General features: G+C 55.2%; 9 protein-coding genes across 9 annotated transcripts; 4 read left to right on the forward strand and 5 right to left on the reverse strand.

Moving 5' to 3' along the window:
• Nucleotides 1-223: 223 nt before the first annotated feature.
• N7482_005331 (uncharacterized protein) lies at nt 224-1188 on the reverse strand (the record flags this gene model as incomplete). Its single annotated transcript, XM_056687456.1, has 3 exons — nt 224-493; nt 545-745; nt 823-1188. The coding sequence occupies 3 exons, from the start codon at nt 1186-1188 to the stop codon at nt 224-226; spliced, it is 837 nt and encodes a 278-aa protein (XP_056543011.1).
• A 2689-nt stretch (nt 1189-3877) lies between these two features.
• farB1 (putative C6 transcription factor (Ctf1B)) lies at nt 3878-6669 on the reverse strand (the record flags this gene model as incomplete). The annotated part of the gene is made up of 3 exons (XM_056687457.1): nt 3878-6111; nt 6182-6354; nt 6443-6669. The coding sequence occupies 3 exons, from the start codon at nt 6667-6669 to the stop codon at nt 3878-3880; spliced, it is 2634 nt and encodes an 877-aa protein (XP_056543012.1).
• A 4720-nt stretch (nt 6670-11389) lies between these two features.
• On the reverse strand, nt 11390-14530 carry N7482_005333 (uncharacterized protein; the record flags this gene model as incomplete). The annotated part of the gene is made up of 1 exon (XM_056687458.1): nt 11390-14530. One exon carries the CDS (start codon nt 14528-14530, stop codon nt 11390-11392), a length of 3141 nt encoding a protein of 1046 aa, XP_056543013.1.
• A 555-nt stretch (nt 14531-15085) lies between these two features.
• On the reverse strand, nt 15086-16967 carry N7482_005334 (MFS transporter; the record flags this gene model as incomplete). Its single annotated transcript, XM_056687459.1, has 4 exons — nt 15086-16242; nt 16325-16381; nt 16441-16806; nt 16892-16967. The coding sequence occupies 4 exons, from the start codon at nt 16965-16967 to the stop codon at nt 15086-15088; spliced, it is 1656 nt and encodes a 551-aa protein (XP_056543014.1).
• Nucleotides 16968-18521: 1554 nt separating this feature from the next.
• Nucleotides 18522-21068, reverse strand: sip5 (Sip5p; the record flags this gene model as incomplete). Its single annotated transcript, XM_056687460.1, has 2 exons — nt 18522-20597; nt 20694-21068. 2 exons carry the CDS (start codon nt 21066-21068, stop codon nt 18522-18524), a joined length of 2451 nt encoding a protein of 816 aa, XP_056543015.1.
• A 435-nt stretch (nt 21069-21503) lies between these two features.
• N7482_005336 (uncharacterized protein) lies at nt 21504-21857 on the forward strand (the record flags this gene model as incomplete). Its single annotated transcript, XM_056687461.1, has 1 exon — nt 21504-21857. The coding sequence occupies one exon, from the start codon at nt 21504-21506 to the stop codon at nt 21855-21857; it is 354 nt and encodes a 117-aa protein (XP_056543016.1).
• Nucleotides 21858-21984: 127 nt separating this feature from the next.
• Nucleotides 21985-23562, forward strand: N7482_005337 (uncharacterized protein; the record flags this gene model as incomplete). The annotated part of the gene is made up of 1 exon (XM_056687462.1): nt 21985-23562. One exon carries the CDS (start codon nt 21985-21987, stop codon nt 23560-23562), a length of 1578 nt encoding a protein of 525 aa, XP_056543017.1.
• A 283-nt stretch (nt 23563-23845) lies between these two features.
• N7482_005338 (uncharacterized protein) lies at nt 23846-24833 on the forward strand (the record flags this gene model as incomplete). The annotated part of the gene is made up of 4 exons (XM_056687463.1): nt 23846-23939; nt 24036-24356; nt 24575-24681; nt 24783-24833. The coding sequence occupies 4 exons, from the start codon at nt 23846-23848 to the stop codon at nt 24831-24833; spliced, it is 573 nt and encodes a 190-aa protein (XP_056543018.1).
• Nucleotides 24834-25998: 1165 nt separating this feature from the next.
• N7482_005339 (uncharacterized protein) lies at nt 25999-27030 on the forward strand (the record flags this gene model as incomplete). Its single annotated transcript, XM_056687464.1, has 1 exon — nt 25999-27030. The coding sequence occupies one exon, from the start codon at nt 25999-26001 to the stop codon at nt 27028-27030; it is 1032 nt and encodes a 343-aa protein (XP_056543019.1).
• Between the last annotated feature and the right edge of the window lie 444 nt (nt 27031-27474).

Raw genomic sequence — 27474 nt, forward strand, 5'->3', positions numbered from 1 at the left:
TCCCCTACGCGATGTTCAGGCGCTTAGATTCGTTTCTCGTGCTAACTGATGGACTTTGGTTGATGGGTGGGTGCTAGGGGGAGCATTCGAATTAGTTTCCATCATAACGGACAACGTAATATATAAGCAACCTAGTATTTCAATGAAGGCGAATAGGTTCAGAATTATTGAGCAACATTCATTTGACCACAGCATATTCAGATTAGCAAGACAGGATATCAACTTAGTGAGACATGCATATATCCGACAAATCCTGTGGAACCTTAGCAACAGGGTTTCCTTGCGGAATAGGCCATGCCCATTTTAGAAGCAGGTTCAACTTTTCCAAATAGTCTTTTCTATCAATCATATCAAAATACCTTATTCCCCAATCAGGGACGGCAATCACATATCCTAGATCCAAGACCTGTGTGAATTGAATATGAAGCTTGCCATCAAAAGAGAATTGAAAGATACGGCATCCACCATATTCATCCATCAAAATTGTCAGTTGCTAAAAATATGTTAATAGAAAACTCTAGATATTGAAGTATAGGGGACAAACCGGGAAAGTAAAATAGCACTTATCCGGCTCCTTCTGATCAACTTGCCGCATTTCTCGTTGGGTCAATGCGGCAATGGCAAAGAGCTCCATAGAGGAAGGTCGTTCATCAGAACCACATTTCGTGTGGCTATGTAAGCCGAATAATGAGCTCCGGTGACCTTTATGGTCATGGCAGGGCACTGAATCTGGAGGAGATTCTATCTTGATGGCCAGTTCAGATTCAAAGTCGAGGTAAGACCGTGTGAAATAAGAAGAGAGTATATCTTATATAGGTATACTAACTCTCCATAGAAGTGATCCCTGATATGGCGGTTCTGGTCCTTCCCAAGTGCGAAATATCTGTATTCATCGGTCATAACATCTGGAAACATACACATCTGCAATGATTCAAGAATCAAGGGATGCGAGCGATCACCTGGCCGTTCAGAATGACTTCCAATTTGCATAAGTGGCGAACGTGCCAGGTGTGGAGAATCCACGACATCCGGGAAATTAGCTCGCGGTAGGAAGTAGCTTGTCACGGATGGTGAGGTTGTACCAGTGCGGATATCAATGTGCTGAAGATCGACCCCGAGATCGGAGAGTTGCTTGTCTGTCAAAGGAAGCTTCCTATTCTCACGAAGGGTGGTAAATATCTTCTCCATCGTTCAAAAGTGGGTTTCAATTCCTGGCTCAGCGTAATGGGGTTATAAGGGTTGGGTAATCTTTGGCAAGCTGCGAGATTGCAGAACAGTGGTTTAAGTAGTAACACACAAATGGCTTTTCTGCCTAGTCTAATTCAAACTAAGCTAATATAGGTCGTGAAAGTCTATATAATAATTCATATTTTCCCAATCTATTTCGGTTGAAAGGCCAACTGGTATTGATGACGATTTGGGCAAGATGTACTGATTAAATTTTGTACTAAGCTGAAATAGGCCGTGAAAGTCCAGGTACCAATTCACAATTTCCCAATCTATATTCGGTTGAAAGGTCAACTGGTCTTGATGACGTTTTGGCCAAGAGTTAGTGAATGTAAAACTTTGTCGTAGAATGGATATTTAAATTAGTGATGGGAAATGAAGGAGAGAAATATGGATCTATAGCCGGGACGGCCAATTACTAGAAGGGAGGGAATTCCCCCTTCCTGCTTTAATCCACCACCGCTGTTTAAAATTAATTCATAGAAAGTCGGGCCCCGAAAAAGTCAGCTCCCAAAAAGTCAGCTCCCAAAAAGACGGCCCCAAAGTCGGGAAGGGGAGCATCTATCTTCATAGTTTACTTCACTAGGGACTCCTCGCCTTGGGACTCCGACAACGACCCTCAGAGGCTCGCGCTCTAGTGACTTCGAATCATCTACCGCAGAGGCCGAGTTGAATGCGGAGACTGACAGATCAGCAACCAACGCTGATTCGTTGTGGTTGAACGTTGTTCAACTACGGCTTGGGCACTAGGTGGCCCCGGGCATTTTTCAGACTCCCAAATATCGATACCTGCATTTCTCTTCCAGCCTTTTGCTTCGTACCGACATCTTGAACTTGATCTAACAATTTCGCGTTGGATTTCTGGTAAATGAAGGGTTGATCACACAATGAGCCACCGGTTTTTGCTTAGTAAATTGCACTGTGATTGCCATATCGAGATTAAACAAGTCAGCCTTCAAAGGCTTCATTATCAAAGACTGAGATGATCATGATTTTACGTTCAACTTAGCGAAGGTATGCAGTTAAGGTCTCTTATCTATAAACATATCTATGATTTATAGGACTGCTAGAGAAAAGCCTGAAAAGACGAGTGCTGCCGAAATGTTCATGAGTCCAGTAACCAAGTGTGAAGATTTCCAAACCCGGTCTGTCGCTTCACCTGTCTTCGTCCCAAGGCCTCGAACATGCTTTCTAAGAGATGTGAAGCAGATGCTTTCCTAATTGACTATCCCATTATAAGCATATCAATATCCAAAAATAGGATTTCAATAGGGATTCTTGATGATACTTTTCATAGAGCACCTTTCCAGGTCGTCAGCCACCCTTTAATCAACAGGCTGTCTAAATATCCGGCCCTAGACATATATCAGGGTGATAATGCCATTTTAGCGCTCATATATAGTTATACGGATATATGAGTAGCGCTTGTTTTTTGAAGGTAGTCGTTAGCCTGTCCCAAGCCACCTTTTCAACCCAAAAGGGTGGGTAGATGCCATTTCATATTGGAACAAGGCTCAGCCCTTTGTGATCAGAGAGTAACAACTCGCGGAGATATCTTCCTTTACGCTACAACAATTGGCTAGCAGAATGCACAAGATAATAGCAACAGTTACCTATCAATCTATAGTGTACTGTTCAAGAACCATGAAGATACCAAGTAAGTCCCAACACTCCCAACTCAAAACAGGAATGGTCTGTATCGACGTATATTACTCCCCTAACCCTAGTAAACACCCCACACAAAAGCACCGTAACCTGAAAAGTGCCTAGCGCGCCTAACCACACCAAGCGAAGGTCCCAAAACCCAATTCCGGCACCCTCATTACGATCCAAGACCGTAGACCTCGAAACACCACCCCGGTCCATGCCTCGGAGCCATCCAAAGCGGAATCAAAATGCTACCATTGCAAGCATGCATACCCACTCTGGTAACAATGTACAATACATAGTACGGAGTATGGACTCTATGGCACCCCCCTGTCGATCACCAACGCCAAGCCACAACCGCGGTCCAGACTATAATATGCACCAGCCCGGGCCAAGAACCTAGGCTCGAAGCGAGCTGAGACGATGACGACAGACCCGGTTGCCGCGTGCTCTGATCCTCTCCCCGACCGACATGCGGCATAACATCGCAGAGCTACGTGCAGGCCGACCGGGCCAGCATGTGATGCCGAAGCTAGCGGGCATCGGCATCGGCGGCGATTCACACATGGATAACTACGTACTCTGTGGAGAAAATAGACAAAAATCGGGTTCGGAACATTATTCACATTCACATTGCGTCGTCCTTTGGTCGGCAATGCCTCTATATCCATCGTCAAGTCAAGATCAAGTCGAGTCCATCCAGGTACAAGAACAAGAGCCATCGTCATCGTCGTCACGAGAAATATCAAAGACGCCCTCGATGAACCAGAGAAAAGGTAGAGAAAAGAAAAACAAAAGGAAAAGAAGACAAAATGGAAAGAGAAGGAAGAGTGCCCCGGCGCGCCCCCCTTTTTCGCCTCCAATCTTTGTCCGTAATAAAACAGATAAACTTAAAATCCCGCTAAAAGACGATCAGAAAGCACAGAAAGGGCAGAGAGAACCAAAAAAATCCCCGGTCGGAAGACCAGATGCCAAGCCAATAATGACATACACAAACACATGCTTATGCACAGGTTCCTTCATCCAACCCCCCGAGATCGGCGTCCACATCGGCCGTCCGACCGGGCCGCTGAGCCTCGGCTGAATACCCCGTGGGTCCTCCACACTCACCCACATGCGGCTCCGCTAGCGCGAAATCAAATGCCTTGGGCTCCGTGTCAAAGCCCAGGGCTTTCATATCAAATTCGTAGGCCTTTTCCTCGGCGCCCACACCGACGCTGGGAATACTCGACTGCGGCTGGTCATCCGCGAATAAGTCATTCCCGGCATCGTCGAAGTTGATCAGCGCGTCGAAGTCGTTCTGGGTCACTTCAGCATCATTGGCCAGATCCATCAGCTCAGTGAGGCTCATGTGAGAGTTCAAGTCTGGGATGGCGAAGGCGTCATGGGAGGCGTGGGGGTTGAGGTTATTCGTACTCCCGTTTTCGCTGCCGTCGGAGTGCGGGGGCGTCGTCGCGAAGAGATTGGCGCCGGCTTGGGTGCGGCTAGGCGCGGGGCCAGGCTTGGGGTATGTGAGGTCGGGGATCTTTTGGGCGAGGGAGTCGGGTGGGGGGGTGAGCGCGGTGGGGCGGGAGAGGAAGTCGAAAGTGTCTGGGGTGGTGGCGGTAGAGTTGGGGGTGGTCGTGGTGCGGCTGGAGCGGGCCCGCGACGACTGCACGTCTTGCGGGGCGACGGTGAGCTGAATGCCTGCTTTGCGGATGGCAGCTTCAAGGAAGGAGGTGGCGAAGTCGGCGGAGGCATAAATCTCGCGAAGACGCTGGAGAATGCGCATGCATTGGTAGAAGCGCTGGAGGCTGGTCATGCGCACGCTTGGGTCGCTGGATTTGATGTCCAGCAGGTGGATGATGACGGCAGGGAGAAGCACGGTCACACCGGTGGTAGGGTAGTACCGGGTCAAGTCCAGGAGGTGAAGGTCCTGGGCAATGTTGGTGATTTCCACCGCGGCGAAGCGCACCTTGTTGCGGGACAGATCTTGCAGCTCAGCGTCCACGGACGGATAGGGCACGGCGGGGAGGACCTGTGGGCGGTGCAGGGCGCTGGACGTAGTGAGATAGACCATCTTCAGCAGGGCACGGTGAGAGTGTAGCACTTCGCTAGCTTCGGATAGCTTTGAGCCCCCCGAAGGCGAATACTGGGTTTCCACGGGGAGGTTGGCCAGCCAGTCCTCCAGCTCCTGGTCACAGCGTCGCACCTCGAAAGTCTCCGCGGTCGATTTCTTGGGTACCAGCATCATGGTGGTTTCCATGGTACCGCCGAATTTGTGGCTCAGCACCGAGTACTGGGCCGAAAGGACATGGCTGACGCAGAGGCACAGCTTGGCCTTCTCGATGAACATCAGCGCCAGCTCCCGCTGGTGGCTGACATTCTGCAAGATCTCCGAGTCGCCGATCATTTTCACGATCTCCGGGGAGAAGGTCCGGAATTCGAAGTCGTCCAGGGCGAGCATGGGCACATCGCAGTCGTCGTCCATCACCCGCATCGGCCGTCGCATGCCCAACGCAATCAATCGGTCGCGCGTGTACGTACTCCACCAGATGCGCTTCCACATCCGTTGGCGGCGAAGGTCCATCCGCGAGTTACCGGGGTCCCGGTGTAGACCGATGGTGTGGGCCAAAGAGAGACTGACACCCATCCAGTGCCAGGTGTCCTTCTGGTCGTCGGGGGTCTCGTACCAGTACGTCATCAGCAGGAGTGACTGGACGAGGGAGATGCGGTCCACCTCGTAGTCGAAGTCGTACAGCAGACGGGCCCGATGGAAGAAAATCTTGCGGGCCGCTTTCCGGGTCTGGTAGCCGGCGGCCTGGAGATGTTTCATGTCCACAAAGGCCATGCCAGCGAACATGACGGCCTGGAATAGCAGGAGACTGATGCGGTGGATGCCATCATTCTGGACAATGGTCTGCAGGAATTCCTCCAAGTCCAGCAATGGCATATATGTGTGAACGTAGTGGATGTAGGCCTTGAGCAATTCATTGCGGAGGCTCACATCGGGGATTGTCAAGGCACCCTTGGCGGCTAAATAGTCGATGTCCTCCTTCTGGAGTCGTGCCGGCAGTCCACGGATATAGTCGGGAAGGAAGACATTGGCAGAGTGGGAGTGACCAAGATTCGGGTCCAGCAGTTGCTGAATTTGCAGGGTGGCATCGGCCAAAGGTATCGATGAAGGAACGGCCGGGCTAGGGGCCATTCGGTGACGATAACGATCATCAGAGCCAATGCGATGGGCCTGCGATTGATCTGCCGAGGGGAGGGGGGGGGGTATTAGTGGCCATACACCAAGTCATGTCTCGGAGAAAAGGCTACGAACAGAGCAGATGCGGCATATGTTGCCCATAGTCGATATCGACCGAGTTCTGCGAGGGCGACGTAGCCTCCATATCGGCCAGGCCGTGCAGAGAGCCCAGGCCCAGTGGATTCTCCTCGGAGGCTTCGCCAGGCGAGTCGGCGGGCTGACTGGTTTCCGCTTCCACACGCGACTTCCTGCAAGGTACCGAAAAGCCGACGTTAGCCTTTACAAGGATACTTTTTGCGGCAAGACGGTTTTGTATCAACCGAGATGGGAACGAACTTTCTCCGCTTGCTTTCTGTAACAATACACTCAACTTGGTCGAGGCGGCAATTCGTGCAGGGCGAGCCATTTTCTACCACATCGCAACGAACCTTGCGGGCCCGGCAGCAGCAGCAGGCTTTGGACGCCCGACGTTTCACCGGGCGATTATGGGCGGAGAGGCTGGCGACCGAGGCCTTGCGTTTTCCAGAGTCGGATTCGGCCATGGTCGTGGTGACACTACTCATGATGGAGGCGATGTGATGATTGGGGGGCGAAGGGAGCACATTCGACAGAGGCCTCCGGAAGAGTCGTTAGAAAGAGGATTGCCACACAGGCAAGAGAGGAGGGAGAGGGAGGAGAGGAGGGGAGAGGTGCCGTTTGAAGAGTGGAGAGGGTCCGGGGGGGGGGGCGCCTGGGGCCGGGGACATGGATGGTTTAAGTATAGGATGGTATAAACCTCCCCCGGTCCCGAACCCAGGACAAGGTTCGACTCAGGTTGGGGCAGATCCCACAGAATACCCCAATCAACGTGGTGATAATTCGCTAGGCTAAGACCGGCAGGAATTCCCCACACGAGAGGTATTTCCACATTGGAAGTGTGGAGGACTGCGTCACAGTGACCCAAACTGGTTTAGCGCAGTATTTTTCTGATTATTTTTCCTCAGCGGTCGCTGCGGTTTGGCTGGTTTGAGAATTTTCCAGTCTTCTCACTGGCTTTGCACGGGGCTCCGAAGGCATGACCAGCCCGTCTGGCCAAAATTGCTCGGCCCGCTCACTTTCCCCCGTGCGGCACCGAGGTGGTGCCGGCTATCCGATCCCTGTTCCGGGACTGCATACTTCTACAACTTATCCCATGATCATAGTATGAAAGGGAAGAGTCAAATCAATTCGCTAGTGGCTTCAGGATATCCATTTAGACATAATCTCTCACCACAAAAAAGAGAAGAAGGATCATTTGTGGGCCCCTTTTGTGGTGGAGCGCGTGTGTGTCATGGGAGGCGACCCCAGAGCTACTGAATGTGGTAATTTACCACGCCGTACTCGTAAGTTTCCCTTGTGTTCAAAAAAAAAAAAAAAAAAAAAAAAAAAAAAAAAAGGAAAAGAAAAAAAAAGTAACGGGGTAGACTCGGCTGTAGTACCCACGTCCACACCAAGCGGTAGATCCGGAAGACTGCCTCACAATAATAATCATATTATACTGTTTGTTGGGAATTGAAGATGCCATGGTGGCCCTAATCGCTTCATCCTCCCTCTCCTCAGTTTGTGCCGGACCGATGCACTGATAGGTTTAAGTAAGGGGGGTCCTCTTCCTGGTAGTAAAGCTCCCACGCCGACCAGGTACAGCACGCACCGCGGGGGTTCCGCAACCCGCAACTTCTGCGCCTCCCCAACAGATCTGAGAAGATCAGAGACCACGACAGAATACAGTAGTGTGGCTAGACTGGGGGACCTGGGGCTGGGGAGCCACTGGACCGGACTTCTAGGACCCATGACTAACTGCGGATGGAGTACGGAGGAGAGTGGTCCAACCAGGCGGAAGACTTGGAAGAACTGGAGAAGCGTCCGATGGCGGAGGGCCGGCCGGCCCCGGAGTGGAGGTCTATCACACGCTTACCCCCTCCGGTCCCTGGATGAATAATCAAGAAGAATGAAGAAAAATTCATCATAATGGGATCCACGTCGCTTCTCATGCCGTAGATCCGTGCCGACTGCAATGCGACAGGGGTTCGTGATCAGAAGACAAGAAATACCAGTCCATTGAAGGCCCCGGCTTGTCTCGATCGCTCGACGCCAACAATCACACACAACCTCTTTGGCGTACGGTAATCAATGTGTGGCTCATGACCCGGGTACTTCGATCGGAGCCTAGGAGAGATGCTTCGGTATACTCTATCACTGATGATACTACGATCCTTTCTGCATGACCGTTCAGACGGGGCTCGACCTGCAACGGGAGAAAAACGCAATGCAACGAGCAGTGGACCGTTACCCCTGTCTTCCCCCCCCCCCCAACCGGCACGAACGCCCACAGCTGAAGGAATTATATTGAATGGGATGAATATTAATTGGGATGATGGAAAAATGAAGGAACGAACTCCCCCCACCAAACCAGCGTCCCACTGAATAGTTTCGAGAAAATTCCCACCAGATAAATCAATAAATCATTCTATGATCATAGCTACGCCGCGGCTCCCAAAACCGCCGACAATCGGCGTGAGCATCGCCTCCATCTATCGACAGGAGAGTGAAAAGGGAACAAAACCGGCCGGACCGACGGTTCAATTCCCAGTTCCCAGCATGATGCCCGGGGCCCTACATAGGGTGTCCCAGATTCCGTACTAGACGAGTCCAAGTGCCGATTCTCGGAGGTGTCCAGTCCAGTCAACGGGGACGCGCAGGCTTTCCGCAGATTCCGCATGCTTAGTTACTCAACTCCCAGGGGGGCAGAAGAAATGATACTGTCCATGACGATGTGAAGCCTGGAAAGAAACCCTCCCCTTCATTCCTCGCGAGAAAATAGAAGGGCCCCGGTTTAGACGCAGAAAGCGGCCGTGAAACCAGAAAGTCTAATCTCCCAAAATCGGTGAAAAGGGTCGAAATCCCTCCAAAGCATGTGGGGAAATCACGAGGGCATTCGGGGATTTGCGGGGCGCCAGTGGGGACTCTCCTGGCGGAACGACCAGGAACAAGCAGCCAATGACCAGCGACGTTCTAGCCTGGGCGAAAGAAAGGGAAAACTCTGGCTTCGCACGCGCCCAGTGGACAGTGGGCAGTGCCGACAAAGTGGACGTCGAAATAGTGGGATGCCAATCATGGGCCTGGCATCTGTCAAGGTGCCGAGGCGCTGACTCGCGTGGTCCACGATACTCCGTACACAAAGGCGGCACCGAATACTGCCTGGGCCTTTGCGCGGCCTAGGCGTTGCCTCGTCCGTCTGACATGATGTTTCGATCCTGTCGGCGAAAAAAAAAAACATATTCAACACGCGAAACCCGGGGGGGTTGGCTGAAGACCTGGTGTCTAGGCGTGCGGGCTTCAACATCAGGCGTGTAAACGGATGGAGATCCGCATGATGCATCGTCCAGGTACTTCATCACGAATGGGCAAGCTACAGCTCGCAGTGTGTACGGAGTACTGGGAGCTGGTCGTGCCCTGCCTGTCGCAGGAGCCGACCCGAGAACTCAAGCCAGCAGGCTTGCCGACAGAGGCTCCCGAAACAGCCTAGGCGACCTCGAGTGCCGCAGGTCGTACCATCATTTCCGTCATGCCCGGTGCGATTCGCATCAGATCAACACCAACCACGGCTGCGGAACGGCGGGAGACCATTTCCGGAAATTCTGGTGCGTCTACCGTACGGTACGGAGCAGGTACGGCCGCAAAGTCAGCGATTGGATGTTATACAGCTTGCAGTGCGCGGCTGCTCTCTAGTGTTACCATCGGCCATCGCGCCGGTCGCAACCCCCAAACTGTACCCGCCAGTAGCCAGTAGCGCCGCAAGTGCTGAGCGCTGAATGGTGAATGCCGAGTCCTTTGAGAGGCCCAGATAGTCCGAGCACAGGATCCATGGAGGCCGAATCAGTGGGCACTGCAGCCACCGGAAAAGAGTCCTGGGCACTTTGACAGGAGCGGACCCCATATACACACCTAATAGAGAGTACGCCGTGCACCTACGGCACTCTGTAATATGCGCAATCGAAAAGCCACCCCACGTTGTGTCGGAGCAAAGCCGACACTGCACGGCCAAAGAGCTCCTCCATCCCACAAGGCCAACTGGGTCCAAGGGCGGGCGGTTGCACCCCCCGCTAAGAGTACACTACTCCTGGCTAGCATCGAGCCTGGCCATGAAGTGGGGGGGGGGTTTGGGTGGGGGCCGATCAACAACCTGGGCAGTTGGCAGCTGGCAGCTAGCAGTAAGAGGAGCGGGGCGGTTGCCCTGGTGGCGTCATTGCGCATTTGCCCTTCCAGCTAGGGAGCCCAAGCGGAACAGGGCAAGCTATTGGCCTTACCCCGTAATATCGCGCATTCACGGACAGGCGGGTTGTGGCGTGAAGAGAGATGTGGGCCGGACGAAAGGGATTCGGGCCCGATTAGGCAAGGAACCAGTGTGCAACTCGGCTCCCCGCGATGAGCAATGGCTCTTTGGTGGGGAAAGGCTGGGGGGGGGGGGCGAACTCTTGCTGGTGGGCGAGTCGGAGAGATGGTCGATTTGCCTCCCTGGGTCGAGGTGGCGCGGAGTTAGTTCGTATTCCAAGCGGATGGTACAGAAGATGGGAATTGGGGGGAAAGAGAATTGTCCGGGGATGGATAGGGCTGAAGAAAAGGTGAGGGTGAAAGTGGAGGTTCCCCGAACTGTATTGATAACCAGGGCCAGGTGTGTAACAAGGAGTGGTTTGGAATAGCATTCATTACTCGAGGGGGTACGAATCGGGTTCTCTTTGTAATCCCAGGTCTTGAATCGAGTCGGGGCTTGTACATAGTGGAATTTTGCGTACGACGTACCTCCCATGGGGGTCATGGACAATGTGTCAGTCTCATTATATATTGCATAGTATAACACATACCAACCACTTCTCGCTCAGTCGATACTGGAGATCACCAAAACCCCAGGGACACAATACCAAAGACAGAAAAAAATCCGTTACCTCCCTAAGCCTACAGTACAGCTTTACAAAGGGATGCCGAATCAACACAAATCGAAACTCGACTAACTTCATAGCACATAGTAGCATAAACATCGTAACCCAACCCTACCAAATCCCAAACGGGGTTATTTCAAGCCCCAAAAAGGATAGAAACCATTCAATGAAGAAAACGATAATCACTGCGGAAGGGGAATCAATCGCGAGAACAGCCAACAACGAGAAACAGAACATAACCAAGCACGCATCTCCCCGTCTCCCAATCTCTTCAAGTCCCCCAAACCCAGGCCGAAGCCGAAGCCGAAGCCGAAGCCGAAGCCCCTGTCTAAGCAGCACCACCACGACCCATCCGCTCAATCGAGCTCATGATGCCACCACGACCAGGCGTAGACACCGCAATGCCCGACTTTCCACCACTATTTCCCTGCGAGTGGCCACCGGGAGCACCGAAACGGGGAATGCGTTTCTCCGCCGTCGCAGGGGCGCGGATCCCACTCGAGCCCGAGCCCGAGCCCGAGCGCCCGATACTGCGGTTGAAGGTCTTCACGGGTTCACCAGCAGACTGATACTCCTCATCAGGATTGTTGGCCGAGAAAACCGAAGATTTGCGTTCCTGCTGTTGCGGCTGCGGCTGGGCAGGCTGGCCTTGCTGCATGGCGAGCCACTCGTCCACGGCCGCGACGAGCTCACCCTTCTCCGCGCGCTCGGACTTAAGCTCAGAGCGGAGGCGCTCACTATTTTCCTTCAGGGCAGCCATTTCGTGCTGCAGGCCTTGGATCTGGGCTTCAAAGACACGCTTCTCAGCCTCGTGCTCGTCGTTTTCGCGCGCGATCATGCTAGCGTTGACGGCGGCCATAGAATCCGACTGCGCGGCGTCGCGCTCGACTCGGAGCCGCTCATTGTCTTGGGTTGCGGCTGCGAGTCTCTTCTCCGCCTCGCGCAGGCGCTTCTCCCAGCGGGACTCGTAGCTTTTCTTCAGGGCGGCGACCTTGGTCTCGTGCTTGCTCTTGTACAGGGTATGCAGCTCGCGGGCGACCCTTTCGACGGCGTCCTGCACTTCGCGCGCGGTGTCCGCGGCGGATTGGGAGGAAGGCTGGCGCGATCCAGGGACGGAGCTAGATTCGGACGACGCCGACGAGCGAGCGGAAGAGAGCTGAGTCTCCAGCTCCACGATTCGGCCTTCCAGCTGCTCCTTGGCTTTCTCGGCCTCCTCAACCTTTTGCGAGAGACGCTCGCGCTCACGCTCACCATCTTCCAACTCATCCCGAACGGAGCGCAGAACGGTTTCCATTTCTTTGCCCCGGCGGTCCCATTCAGCCTGCTCCATCTCAAGCTCATCCTTGCGGGCAGCCTCGTTGCGTACTTCCTCCAAGGCTTCTCCCACCCGTCGCTCTGCATCAGCAACAGCCTTCTTCAAACTCGCAACCTCTGCTTCCTTGCCGCTGAGGGTAGCCTTGAGTGAGGAAATTTCTGACATGAAGCCTGACTTTAGCGATTCCAGTTCTCGCGGCGTGATGGAAGGAAGGGACCGAGGAGTCGGGGCGGGAGGGATATCGAAATCTAACAGAGACGACATCTTCGACGGGGACCGAATGGATTGTCGCATGGCCCGCATGGGAGACCGCCGTGATGAAGAGTAGCGAGCGCTTTGCATCGACTGGCGCGCGAAGAAGCTCATCTGATCGGTGAAATCAAGGAGGTTCGGCGTCTCGCCGGGCTGACCAACGCCCCGGGATGCCCTGCGCCTGGGCGTAGGCGACCCAATCGGCGAGCCTAGATCCAGCAACGGGTTATCTCTGTATGACCTGCGCGCGGTGCCGGGGGTCGATGGGGCAACACTGCGTCGGTACATATCAGCTGGAGGGGTCGGGCGGGGCCCAACACTGCCGCACATCGATTTCAGCGGCGACTCAGCGCGCAGTTGCGCGAAGGAGGTCATGTCCGGCAGGATGGAGAAATTGCTTAGGCCCGTGTCATCCATGGGGTCGTGGTAGTCTTCGCCCAACATGGAATGTTCATCGGCACGCTCGTGGCGTAGGTTCTCTTTGCCGGCATCCTCCTCGTCATGGAGAACGGTGCTCATGCCCTCGTTGTGCCTGTCTTCCATCATGCTGTTGGCAATCGCGGATCGGTCGTGTGTGGCACTCGCAGCCGATCCGAAGCTTTGGTTGTGAATGACACTGGACTCTTCGTCGAGATCGGCATGGATCTCCGGTCCCCCAGCCCGGCTCATCATGCCCTTCTTGCATCGCTCATTGCTTTGCGCATCTACATCGTGATCTTGTGGTGTCTGATCAAACGAACGCTTCCTAGGAGTCGCGGTTGAACGGGGGTCATCAAGGCCGAGAGATGTCCGAGGTACCGAGCGCAGCTTCTGAGAGCTGATCATGCTGTCCTTCTCACTTTGATGGGATAACGAGCTGTGCGCGGATTGCACGGAATTTTTATACGGCTCCCGCTGGGTTCCACGCGACGTCGGAGAACTGATCGTATCATCCTTCTCATAACGGAACGGCGAGTTACGCGCTCTAACGGGAGACTGTCCGGGCTTCCCAAACGACCGCCGCTGGATTCCACGCGAAACCTGAGAACTGATCGTATCATCCTTAGCATCCCCACGGAACAGCGAATTGTCCATTTCAACAAGAGCAGCAGCCTGCGTCATCTTTCTAACCGAGTCTCTTTCCGCAACTGACTCGCGCCGCATCTCGTGCAGATTCTCAAAACCAATTGTCTCCGCCTTAGCCTCAGGGCGGAAGGGCGAGCTCTCAGGCATAGTCTCGAACGTAGGCGTCACAGAGCGTTGCATCTCGCGCAATCTCTCGAAATCCACCGTTGCGTCTCGGGCGTCCGCGCGGAACGGCGAGCTAGCCGGGTCCTCGAGCGCAAGCCGCTTGTCCAGGCCTGGCGACATTGGCTGAACATCGCGCAGCCTCTGGAAGTCAATCGGCTCGTTTTCATTTTCATTCTCATACTCGTGCTCATGTTCATGCTCATGCTCGTCTTCGTACTCGTCGCGGGCGTTGGGACGGAATGGAGAGCTTAGCGGTTCATCTTGTTCTTCGATTGCGAACTGGTGAAGTGTACCAGCACTGGCCGAGGACCGTTGATGTTGCTTTTGCTGTTGGTATTCCCGCATCTTCTGGAAATCGACGGTTTCCTCGCGGGCATCGTAACAAAAGGGTGAGCTGGTGGGGTCTTGGTCTTGGTCTTGGTCTTGGTCTTGGTCTTGGTCTTGGTCTTCGTCGTCGTCATGATCATTGATATCGTGATGGTCGTGAGGGAAGTAATTTTGGTTCTGGATCTCGTTCGCGTTCTCGTCCGCGCCGTAGGTACTGAGGCTGCGCGCATCCGTATCTCTGTCCGTCCACGCCTGCTTCAGCGGACTTGACGGCACACTGAAGTCTGCGGGCGCGGGAGCATCGCGTGTTTTGGTGAGGAAGGGCGACGAGCCGCTCATGGTCATTGGCGAACGGGCTCGCACATTCTGGTAGGATGAGGAGAGAGGGGAGAGAGGATTTGACATGTCGAATGCCGAGAAGAGGACGTCGTGTTACCTCTTTGGTGTGTGAGGGAGGGAATAATGGTGATTGAGCAGGATCCGCTCATGTTTGGATTCAACGGGATGCGGGTGCGGTTGCGTTGCTATGTAAACAGAGCTAAGCCGTTTTCGGAAGGCGGCTTCAGCGAAGTATAAACCGTATGATGGGATCAACGGAGCGATTGTATTGTCAATGACAGAGGCAGAGAAATTATGAGACATTGGAAGGAGAGCTGTAGTAGTCTAGAAATAATAAATTGATTCTTTTTATCTCGCCAGCAAATGCTAAAACGCCATGCAGGGTAGTCGCTAAAACCGGAACACTCTTCGCCAAAGAACAGAACAGAACAGAACAGAAAGGGCAACCATATAACATCATTTGAACCCAACCACCCCAATCAAGATAAATATGAGCGAGAATGTACAACGGGATCGGGGTGGGCGGGTTAGGTATCATACTAAAACCTGGACCCCAGATCTTCACAGCAATACTGTGGCCGCCGAGCTTTCAGCATCAGCATCAGCATCAGTCACGATGATATGTACCGTTTGTTTCGGGGGCTGACTCGGAAGGGGAACATAGCGGCAGGGGGCCGCAGAGGTCACCGTCACAGACGAATACTTCTTGCGCTGGATGAACCAGATCTGGACAGCGCCCAGCAAGGCGACGAAGGAGCTTGCCCACCAAGAGAAGGCGGTGCAGCCAATTTCGGCACCGGCGCTGTACAGAAATCCCGCAACAGGAGGCGCGACAGTACGCGAGGCGGCGCCAGCAGATGCAGCCAGGCCGTTGATTTTGCCCATGACCGCATCCGAGGGACTGGCTTGCTTGATAAGGATGAGCAGCACGGGGTAGGCGATAATGGACAGGGTGTTGCGGATGATCAGGCAGGCATAGATGCCGACGAAGACGAGGTGTTGCGGCAGCAGGGCCAGAAAAGGGACCATGAAGTATGCGATCGGATGAAGGACCGTCACGACGACGAAAAGCCGCCACACACCGAGCCATTGGGCGAGGGCGGGGAAAATAAGGCTTTGAATCACAAGGGCGATGATTCCATCCGTGGACATAATCACACCCACGTTTCGGGTCGAGAGGCCAACTCCGCCCGGAATATCGAGCAGAGCGTGATGACCTGCGGAGACGCCGCGGGTATTTTCGTCTTGCAGGAAGATAGGTAGGAGGTGGTCGTATGTCATCGAATGATACGTGAAGATGGCGAGCGCGACCACCAGCATCGTGACCCGCCAAGTGAAGGCTTGAGGTTTCAGCGACTTCTTCCACACGGGAGACGTACCGTCTGCCTGGACACCCCAGTGCTCCTCCTCATGCATGCTGATCTGATTGAATGTTCCGTAGGACTCGGCCCGAAGGTCGACGCCTGCATTGGCCGTGGCGCCCGAGGTCGCGAGGAGAGGCTGTTCGGCAGAGGTGTGCTCAAAGAAACGATGGGCACAGCCGGGTTGCATGTCCGGGTGGGTCTCTTGCAGAAACAGGCAGCTGCCGATGATGCTCAAGAGCAGAAGAACAGAGCAGACAAGGTTGGGCAACAGATAAGGAAAACGGCCAAAAAGACCATCCGTAGGAAACAGGGATGGGAAGCCTTCTGCGGGCCTTGCCAGCAGACCTCCAATGGCTGCATGGATTTACGACTTAGCACTGGGTCTGTGATCGATGTGGCGTAGAGTGAAGGAGATGAAATAATGGATGGCGCTTACCTGGCCCGATAATAGTCCCAATGGACCAGACAAAAGGCATGACCGCATATGCCCGTGCTACGAACCATACAACGTCAGTGCACAAAGTCCACGCACCCAAAGGCCTCATGACTTACGCTCATGCTCAGGTCGTTTCACCAGCTCGCCAACCATGGTCTGGATGACACCGATGTTTCCATTCAGAGCACCGCCCAGCACTCGACCGACGAGGGCCACCCAAAAGTTCGGAGCCACGCCGACAAGGAGCAGGGAGAGCATGGTACCCACGCAGCCGGAGATGAGGACCGGCTTGCGGCCCACTCGATCAGAGAGACTGCCCCAGAACATGCCGGTCAGGGCCTCGGCGAGGGAGAAGGCGGAGATCAAAATGCCGGCGTAGAAGGAGGCATCATGGCCGCTAGCCATATGGAAATCCTTGACCATCACCCATGAGTAGGGGAAGATGGACGTCAAGGCGATCGGCTCGGCCACGCGACATATTGCTGCGGCGGGAGAGGTCAGCGAAAGATGTTCCAGGTGCGCATCAGGGGAAAGGCGACGCAGAGGACGTCCGTTGGACCACCATACCCAGGAGGAACAGCTGGACAGTGGGGAAGCTGTCGTCGGTCGACGCGAGAGATCTTGGCTGTTGTGTTAATACCATCGTCCTATAGAAGTATCTAAGACCTTACGGCAAGCCCTCCCCGCGAAGTCAAGTCTTCTTCACCTAGAGTGCCGCTGTGGTATTTCCGTTGGTTGGAGCGCAACTTTGGGTTTCGGGGTTTGGCCTCCAGCCTTTGGCAGAGTGTGCAGTTTGAGATTCAGAGGACATGAAGGGAAAGAGGGAGGTGGCGGGGACGAAAGGTGGAGGGGAAAAAGAGCCTGCGGTCTGCGGTTTCCATTACCCAACCGAGAGCGGACTGCGCTGGGGCCACAACCCGGCCTGCCCTGCTTGCGACAAGCGCCGCCTCCTCAAGGAATGCACGGTCTCATCACGGCACAGTGTTCTCTGATTGATTCTACGATTGATCATCGACCATGACAATGACCATGCTAATGACCATGCTATGAATCATGTTGATGTCCGTTCCTCTGTTTCGATTCTACAGGACTAGAACAGAGTTTGAATCGAGTGGCGAAGACCCAAACTTTACCCGCTCGGACAGCCACTCCCACCCTATCGAGGTTGCATCGGGGCAGGGACCATCCAAACAAAGAGCCCGATAGTTAGCCACATGGACCACAGGGGAATAGTTCAATGGTAAATCGTGCAGCTGGCCACGAACAATACATCAATGAACAATTCAAGCCACGTTCGACGCCCCTCCACTGGAACCCGTCGGTCGTCTGATCGCTCCACCCATTTCTTAGCGGCCGTTTCGTCGCGTTCTTAATCGCCACCGGACCAATGACAACGCACCATGCACCGCCCGGGCCCCGTCAGAGCCGTACATGAGGTGTGGGACTGCGCGTGTGAGTTGCAGGGTAACGAGCGGAGAGCGGCGGCGATAGATGTTTGGATTTGGATTTGGATTTGGAGTGGCCGAAATATTTCCCAGGATCTGACCTGCTCGGGTGTACTTGATTTCACATTGGAGTGTATACGGAGCGAAGAGAATGTCCCCTGAACGGGGCTACCTTCCCCTCCCAAGAGACCAGACGTGACATATCGACAATAAATGAAACATGACATCTATGTTTGAAAGCACTTAGGTGTCTACATCATCGAATCCGGAAGACCAGCTCAGCCATAAAGAAGAGCTATTTGCTAATAGTGGGAGAGTCATACATAGTAAAGATGGCGAAGGACATGCAGGGCAGGAGCAGGCCAACTCAACGAGATGTACCTCTGAGAGAGAGAGAGAGAGAGAGAGAGAGAGAGAGAGAGAGAGAGAGAGAGAGAGAGAGAGAGAAAAGGGGGATGAGAGGGGGTAGGTCGAGGAAACTGCAAAAAAAGGAGAGGAAGGGGGCCGGTTAAGGGGTGGTCAAAGTAGGGTGAATCTCCTCTATCGTGGGTTGAGTGGGTGGGAGAGAAACAGATGATACGGAAAGGGACCAGAAACGAGCGATATGCTAGAACAAAGAAGCAAACATCCTTCAATCCGATGAATCCGTCCTGCTGCGCCGGCTAATTCATAATCCCATTCCATGCGGCCCGACAGAACCCAATCGAAAAAAGGAAAGAACATGGGACCATGAATGGAGATCACGAGGTTGATCACGAGGTCGCTTCGGGGTTCGCGGCGCTCGTAATTTCAACCGAGCGAGTCTCCAGTTCTTTGGGGGAGATGCCGCCCGGGCCCTGCACGTCCACCGGAGGTGTCCCGAGCGGGGTCTTCTCAGCCGTGGCGGGCTCACCATCGGTCCGGGCCACATCGGCCGAGGGCTGGTGGACGGAGGGAGTCGCACTCGAGGAACCCGCCACGTGCTGGGCACTGTCCTCGACATGCTCGGACTCGCTCCCCTTTTCCTCATCGCCGATCACGGCAGCCAGGCTGCGGAAGTTGAACATCGGTTCGAGAGAGGTGTTGCTCCCGTCTGCCGCGACGTTGCCCACCCGTTCGTCCGGATTAGCTTCCATGATCGACGAGAACGACGAAGAGGCGCTCGAGACGTGTCGTAGATGAGATGGTTTGGATGGTTCGGCATTCCCCGACAGATCAGGCGGGGCGAGGGATTGATCTGTTGCACTGGACGCGGTCGAGGAGGCAGGCAGGGGAGTGCCTACCGTTAGTGATGGGGGGGCCCGATCAACGGCTTTGCCCTTCCCTGCAGTCGAGGCTTCTTCAGCAATGGAGGATGAGCTGCTGGCTTTGCCTAAAGGGCCTTCCAGGGGAACAGACAATGCGGAAGTGCTGGCATTGTTGCTGTACAGGCCAGTCTTGCGAGCCGCCTTATCGGCCTTCCGGGCCTCCTTTTCCCTCTCCTTTTCGCGTTTCTTCGCTTCCTTCTTGATTTCCTTCTCTTCTCTCCGCCGCCGATCCTCCTCACTGGCTAAACTCAACCGAATCGCCTCCATCATCATCATTTCTTCCAGGTCATCAAAGCGGGTGCGCCTGGAGCTCTCTCGTGCCGGTGCGATATTCCCTTGCCCGTCCTCTGCTGAATCCGTGTCGGGCGCGGCCGCAGGCACCCGAGGCGGGGTTCGGTCAGGCCGTTCGGTCAAGAATGCGAGCGCATTGAGGGCAGGGGATCCGGACCGGCCGGCATCCCCGTACGTCGCTCGTCGCAACCCTCGGCGCCCCAGACCGAGGCCCCGCGACTCGCTCCCGGAGTTGTTGGAATTCATCAAATACGCCGCGGTGTGAAGGGCAGTCGCTGCGGCCGACCGACGAGCTGCATGAGCTCGGGCATTAGCCAACTTCTGCGCCCAGTCCGGACGGACCTTGTCCGTCGTAACCACAGTAGGGTCGCTCGCAGACAAGGAGGTCGCACGGCGGCGACCGGTTGCGGGAAGAAGATGTGCGGACGACAGAGATGAAGTGGAAGAGACGGGAGAGATGATGTTGGGCGAGGGGCGGGCGCTGGGGTCGGCGGCGTAGGTTAGGCCACGGCGGAAGGATGGCGGGGTATAGGTGACCCCAAACTCAGGCTGGACGCAGAAAGGACACGCGGAGGGCTCTGATACAAGCTGGCCGTCCGTCGATTCAGCTGCCTGCTGCTCCTGTTCGCCCTCGGCCGGAGCCCGAGCCGGGGCATTAGTACCGGGCTGGTCGTGCTCTGGGGGATGCGGATCCGGGCGCTTGATCTGAACAAAACATTCCGAGCAGATGGGCTGATCACAGCATCGAGTTCGGTTCAGATGCGGGGGATAGTACAGGAAGCAAATGGGGCATTCAGTCGCATCTTTGTAGAGATAGACCTCGATGGGTTGACCGTTCACGAACGGATCCTTGGGAAGCTGGAGTTCTCGGGGGGTCAGATCAGTCTGGGAGCCATGCCTTGAGGAGGTCGTCAGGGCTGCGAGGGTCTTTGCTCGGGCGCGGAATAGCGGCGAGGTGGAGGTGCCTGATGCGATCGCCGACGGCAACGACTGCGCGGGCATGGAGGATTGCGAGAGGTCGGAGTTCAGGGACTGCGACCGAGACGTGATGGGCACTGTGAGATGCTGGATATTCGCCTCGGCAGACCCCTTCGTATCACTGGCCTTGGGAGGCATGTACTCCAACTCCGGTGGGATCTCGTCCGGCGGGGGAATGATCATTCCGCGCGCGGCGGCCATAATCTGGTGCTCCGCCCATGATTCCGAGAAGTCATTCAACCCTCTCCAGAAGGGGGCCAAGCGACGTTCAATCTAAGGGACCCAAGCTGTCAGTCATTGCATTTCTGCAAGCCTGCCGGGGTTGGGGGGAGGGAGGGAGGGAGGAGTTGTTTCTCCGCGCGGGCCTACCATGAGTTGCCGGACTACCGCCTTGTTGAAGTCCTCTGTGCCCACATACACGCCCTGAGTGACAAGATAGCCTCCATCCACATGTTCCTCTTTCATACTGCGTTCCCTCTCCTTCACACGAGCCGCCCGTTCCTTCTCCAAGCGGCGGGCCTCCCGCTCCTGCTTTGTTTCGCGCCGGTGTTCCAGGGAGGCCACGTCACGGTCCTGATGATGGCTGCTGCCGATGCCGAGGATAGACAAGTCTGGCCGACTACTTCTGCCCGACCGAGGGCCCTGGTATAGCGCCCGTCCACTGCCGGGGCCATCGGAAGAGGACCATTGCTGACTGCGGTGCGGCGGGGCGGTGCGGGACTCCTTGGTCTGCGAGTTACCCATCGCGATGGGGTAAGAATGGTTGGAGGGAGAGGCTGGCCGTGAGGTTGAACCAGGTCTGGCCGGTTGGCACGGCGTTCCTCCGAAGGGGAGAAAGGGCCCCCAAGAAGGGGGGAGGTACGGGAAATGGATCAGGAATCAGGCTAAAGCCGAGAAGACGAATACAGCAGCATAAGGCCCTTAGCTAGGAAATCCGAGAAATGACATGTGGAGGTCAAGTAGTCGAAGCGGGGAGCAGAGCCAGGGGGGGATCTGTTCGGAGGAACTGGGGAAGTGAGATCGGTGAGAGAAGGTGGGAAAGCTAAGAATGGCGCTGGAATGGGATAAACGGGCTACGTAAGAAGAAGGCAAGACCCCAGGGTCGGATGTGGCGGATGCCCTATCGACCAGGTCTGTGAGTTAGTTAATCGATTACGCCGTTGAGTTTCCTACTCCGCAATGAGTTGGGGACGGGCATTCCAGTCCACCGGGTCCATCTTGTCGTGTGCCACGAGACTCGTCATCACCCGTACTTATCGGGAGCCCGAGGAGCTTGTCGGAGCCCTGAGGGCCCTGAGAGCCCTGCGCGAAGGGATGGTCGCGATTACATCAGCCCTTGGGAATCCGAGGCCCGGCAATCTGTTGATCCCTGATCATTCCCGCGAGACGATGTACGGAGTACCCTGGTCCCGTCTCGCATCCAGTCTCTCCACCGGCCTCCACTTAGCTTTGCAGGAAATTGGCCCGGCCAGGGGCCATGAGGAATCGTCCCCAGACGAGTACGGCGGGCGCGAGCGGCCATTGGGGAAGTAGCTGGAAGTAGACCGTCCCCTTCTGGCAGGCGGTGGCCGACTGCGGAGCCAGGAAAAAAAGTGCGGCGATCCGATGCGAGCTGGTCGACCTGCCTCTTAACAGGTCCAGACGGGCCACGCCAGATGCAATGACCGAAGCCACCACCAGACTCCATATCACCCCTCTCACTCCCGATATTCTTCCCGCTGTGCTACCGCCCTCACTCCGCCAGTCCGCCGCCGATATCTCCTACCACGCCATTCCCACATTCCCCGAAAACAGCTACGGCTACGTTACCCTGCCGACCATGGACGCCGAAAAGATCAAGAAGAAGCTCAATGGCTCCATCCTCAAGGGCAAGAAATTCAAGGTGGAGGTGGCCCGCCCGTCCAAGCGGGAACGAGACGCCGAGGATGCCAATGCCGTGGTCGAAGTTCCTGCGGAGAAGACGAAGAAGTCCAAGAAGCGCAAATCGGATGATCAAGAAGACAGCGTGCTAGATGGCTATGAGCTGCCTTCGAATCGCAAGGTCAAGCGAGGATGGACGGAGCCGTCCGGTGCGCAGAAGGACCGCCGACGGAACGAGAAGAGCAAGAGCAAGGGTGACAAGAAAGAAAAACCCCGGACCAAGTCCAAGTATACGGAGAAGGAGGAGTGCTTGTTCCAAACCAAAGTCCCACCCAATCGTGCGGGAAATGCTGCCGATGACAAAAAGGCCAAGAAAAATAAAAAATTATCAGAGAATATTGTTCACGAGTTCGCCAAGACGACCACCTATCCCAGCTTCCTCCGCACCTCAGGAGAGGGGGCGGCGCCGACGGTTGAATTCGAGGAAGGGAAGGGCTGGGTGGACGCTTCGGGCAACGTGAAGGAGGCTGCCAGCGACAAGGCCCGAAAGGATGACTACCACCCGGGGCAAGTTGCGGGAGCCAAGCTCAAGAAACCAGCTGTCAAGAATTCAGCTGTCAAGGAGACGGTGCCAGAATCGTCGAATGAGCCGGAAGACTGGACATCATCCAGTGGCTCATCGTCCGAGGAGAGCTCCGACTCTGAGAGCGAAGCCAGTAGTTCGTCCGACGATGCATCTGATTCTTCCATGGAAGAAGAGGACGCAAGCCGGAAGGCGCCGAAAGAGACCGCAAAGTCGACCCCTCCCCCTAAGCCTTCTTCTGACGATTCAAAGTCGGAGTCAGGCTCAGACTCGGATTCAGAAGTGGCTGATCAGCCCGCTGAAGATGCCGAAGAGCCCTCTGCCCAAGAGGTCCATCCTTTGGAAGCACTTTTTAAACGGCCTCTCCCCATAGAAGCCGAGGAAAAGCCTGCACCCGCCGCCACCGCTGGATTCAGTTTCTTCGGAAACGACGATCTCGAGTCTGAGGATGAGCCGCACTCCGCCGAGCCTCAGACCCCCTTCACACCTTTCGCCAAGCAGGACCTCCAGATCCGCGGTTTGCGGAGCGCCGCACCCACACCCGATACCGCCATGATAAACCGCCGCATGAACTGGACCGAGGCAGACGAGATGGAAGAGGACGAGCTTTCTATTGATACCCCGGTGTCGAAATCGCACGAGAAGGCTGTGCCGGCAGAGGAGACGGATTTCGCAAAATGGTTTTGGGAGCACCGTGGTGAAAACAACCGTGCTTGGAAAAAGCGGCGGCGCGATGCGGCTAAGGAGCAGAGGCAGAGAGAGAACCGGAAGAAAGGCATGAAGGGCAAGTCTTAGAGTGGATATCCATGTTGGGTATCAGAAGGGGCAGTATGGGATTATGCTGCTCTGTAATTATAACTTTTGGACCATAATTACATAATTCCACCGGGTTCAACATCCCACTTACCTACTCAAGTATAACTAGGTCTCACAGAATGGTTTGCGATCTACGGAGTATTCTTTGGGTGGACGTCTTCCAGCCTGTGGGAGAGCTACAGTCACGTGAGTTATCCCGATAAGTGGCTGCGATAACCTCGTCATCCAAGATGTTGGCTTCGTGTCGACCGACCCAGGCAAGATGCATCTCGGCAGTTGCTTCAAGAGCAGCAGGGCACATCTCCTCCTGCTACTCCTTGCCCTTCTCTCCCTCATTTCTTTAACTCAGGCTTCCAGTAAGTGGGAACCACGCGACACCGCTCAGCTTCTCGCCGCGTGCTATATGGGCGAATTCGGACCAAAACGCTGATACTAACTGCCTACCCGTGCAGCACCCACCTCCTTCTGCAAATGTACCTGCTTCTCCAACAGCACGATCATCCCCCTGGACCCCGGCAAGTCTAGCTCCAGCTCCGCCCTCGATCATGTCTACAACCTATACGAACGCGCCTTCGCAAGCCCCGACCTGGACCTCGCCAGCACGCCAGAATCCAAATCCGAAACAGACAGTGAAGCACCAGCGGCTCTCACCGAGCGCGCATCCAAATACCGTGCGCTGAGCTGCAACGACTGCAACCGCAAGTTCTGTCTGGACTACGAGCTGCCGATTTGCAAAGACGCGAAGGAGGAGGACGTCTTCACTACATGCTTCCGTAAGTGTGTGTGCGCTGGTGCGCTGGGTCGCAATTGCCTTATCCTACAAGTCCAAGCCTAGAGCTACTCTCGAGGTGGTTGACTAGACGAGACTATCACTCTAATAGTCTCGTAGACTCCTGGACTAGACTGCCATTGAAGGCATCCCCATTCCTCCTCCCGGCCCTCCCAAACCAAAAGCGTGGTACATGAGCTGACTGTTCTACGCGGCGCATAGAGCGCGACTCCCGGAAAGACGAGGCGGTCGTCTTCATTTTCATTTTTGCCACGGGCGGCTTGCTGACGTGGGCGCTGCTCAAGCCCTGGATCGAGCGGTATATCGAGGTAAGAAAACAAATCATAGGACTCCGAACAGAGCTCCGTTTTGGCTGCCCTCTTGCTTTGAAAAAGTCAACGGCTGACGCGTGGTGAACCTCAATCTGCAGGCTGCGCGGGAGCGCCGATCGTACATGCCTGTTGCGGAACCCGATAGCTAGCTAATGAGCTAGATTGATGATGGCTGAGCCAGTCTCCCAAAAATCCAACCAAAAATCCACCAAAACTGGGAGTCTTCCTCCCGTCTGAGCTGTGTCTCCCTTGTAAAGATAAGAAGAGAACAAGGAAAGAAAAGCAAAGAAAAGAAAAAGAAAAAAAGGAAACCCGCTTCCCAAATAAGTAGAATGACGTCCTGAACATTCGGGCGATAGCAGAACAATAACGGCCAAACCCGTGCCACACCGGGAAGCGGGTTGTTGCGCTTCCAATGATATCACTGCGAGAGCGCACCTGTGGCATGCTGGAAGATAAACCAGCCTGCACGAGCCGGGACAAGAGGCCTGTGCAAGAATTAGCTGGCGTTGAGCTAGCCCAAGTTAGCGATGCATTAGGTGTAGGAGCCGGGTCTGTCCATTGGTATTCGTGCGTTCGACCATGGAAGAGCCGGTGGCTACCAGCCCCAAGCCCGATCTATTGCCTCTAGCGCCGCCAGGTTGTGACGGATCCAATGGCCCAATGGCCCCCACTTGGTTGGTGGGAGATGAAACAATCAGGCACAGGTGGGACGATCTCCACTGCGTATCAAGCCCGCTAAATGGAGACCCTTCCAGGTTTCCATGTGGACGCGCGCCAATGGCGGCGCTGCTCGGGGATCATGATGAGTTGGCGGATGCCAGCTTGGATTCCCTGGTCGGATCGGCCGATGGAGGGCGATGGTGATTGAAGCGAGCATCACTGAGCATGGGAAAAAGGTGATCGCTGGCCCTCAGTGTGGTCGGGGGCCAGCGGAAGCGAATGAGGCGGCCCTGAAGGGGAGGTTGAGAGAGTTTGGGATTGGAGAGTGGATTCGGATCCCTCAGGCACAGCTTGCTGCCCTCCCCCCAATTAAGATTACAGGTTCATTTCGCTTCCTTTCCTTGGTTTGACATCCTTCTCATAGTCCTCTCTGCACTCCTTCTCTCTTCCCTTTTTCCGCCATCATCACCTCCAACGTCCACCGTCCGCCCCCGACTCTGGGGCCTGCGCGGAAGAGACCCATCGAGATCGAGATCGTCGCCAACTAAAAAAAAACGGTGGCGCACATTGTCGGGATAGCCACGAGCTTACCCACCACGTTGCGTCCTCCACACCTATCCCGTGCACACAGTGTATACTTCGTCCTTCTAAATGGCGATTTTCGACTCGGAGAAGCGCCCACGCGGCCTGCGCGTACCGTCCCTGACGGCTATGAAAAACAGCAGCGCCGCCGCCAAGTCGCAGTTCTCTTTCCACAGTAAGAAATCCAACGACTCGCACGAAGATTGCACGGCGCCCGCCTCGGGCCTCGCTGCTGCACCTGCACCGGCGCCCAAGTCTGCACCGCCTCGAGATAAGCAACTCCCGCCTCCCCCGATGGAGAAGCGGCCGCAGCCGGGCCCTGCCCCGCCGCGGTCATCCTCGATGGTGCCCCCGCGTCGAGAGGTAGCTCGCAACCACAGACCCGGCGAGACTTCACCTGTCATGGGAACACCGACGACGGGGTTGCGACAAGCTTCGCAGGTGTCCCCTGCAGTTGCAGCCACGCCACAATCACCGCCGCAATCGCAGTCACCTCAAGTACGAGCGTACGCTCCATCGCCTCAATCGCCGCCCGCTTCTCATGAAGGCCTGGTTTATCAGTTGTCCCAGGCTGCCCCAACTCCTCCAAACCCCCAGTCCCCTCCGACCCGGCACGCAGCATCCCAAGAGTTCCAAGCCCCAGCTGCAGTCATGTCCGCGCCTCAAGCATCCGAATCAGCTCCACATCCACAGGCATCCTCGGCAGCACGAACACATACTATATCTCCCCCACCACAAGCCGAGACCGACGCCTTGACCCCACTGGAAGACTTCATCCCAACTCCTGATGGCGCAGGCACGCCTTTGGAACCAGTGTCCAGTGACGAACAGGCTCCACCCGACACCTATACACCACCCGAGCTCGAGCCTGTCGCAGCACCACTGGGCAAGGTCCACTTTGCCTGCTTCCAGGAGCACAGCAACATGGTGGTTGTGCAAAATGTGTGGTGTCCGGTGCCGTGCATGACGTGCAACAAGTTCGACCGCGAGATTCGGCATCGCTGTGTATTCTGCTGCCTACGTGTCTGTGAGAGCTGCAATCTGGTGCTGCAGAAGTGTCAGAGGCGGTCGTTGGCGGAGCTCTTGGGCCAGCTGGGCTGATTTTGGTGGGCTGAGTTTCCTGTCTCCCCTTCTTCTATAATTTTCCCCTTCTTCTTCCACCACTACAACTACTACAGCTACTACTCCATTTCTTCCCTTTTGCTAGTATATCTCTCATGTCCTTCTTTCTCTTCTTAGTTTCATTGCATGACTGGCGCTGTGCCCTTGGGCTAGGAAGGATGCTGCGAAATTTGATTAGATCGGATCACATTCTCATCTGGGCTCGGCGATACGGAGTAGCGGCCGGGCTGTGCTTCTGTATGGGTCCTTTTTTATGATACCAAGGAGCTTCGTGTATAGTATGATTACCCGGAGAGTGGGATCACCAGCGTCGACATATTGATGATGAGTTTGTGTCTGGCTCTGAATTAGAAAGCAACGGGGCCATGAAACCAGAAATCAGGAAGTGCGCATCAAACAAGTCGCGGCGCATTTTTTGGGGTC

Source organism: Penicillium canariense, assembly GCF_028826845.1.
Source record: "Penicillium canariense strain IBT 26290 chromosome Unknown utg000003l_segment0_segment0, whole genome shotgun sequence".
NCBI classification, from domain to species: Eukaryota; Fungi; Ascomycota; class Eurotiomycetes; order Eurotiales; family Aspergillaceae; genus Penicillium; species Penicillium canariense.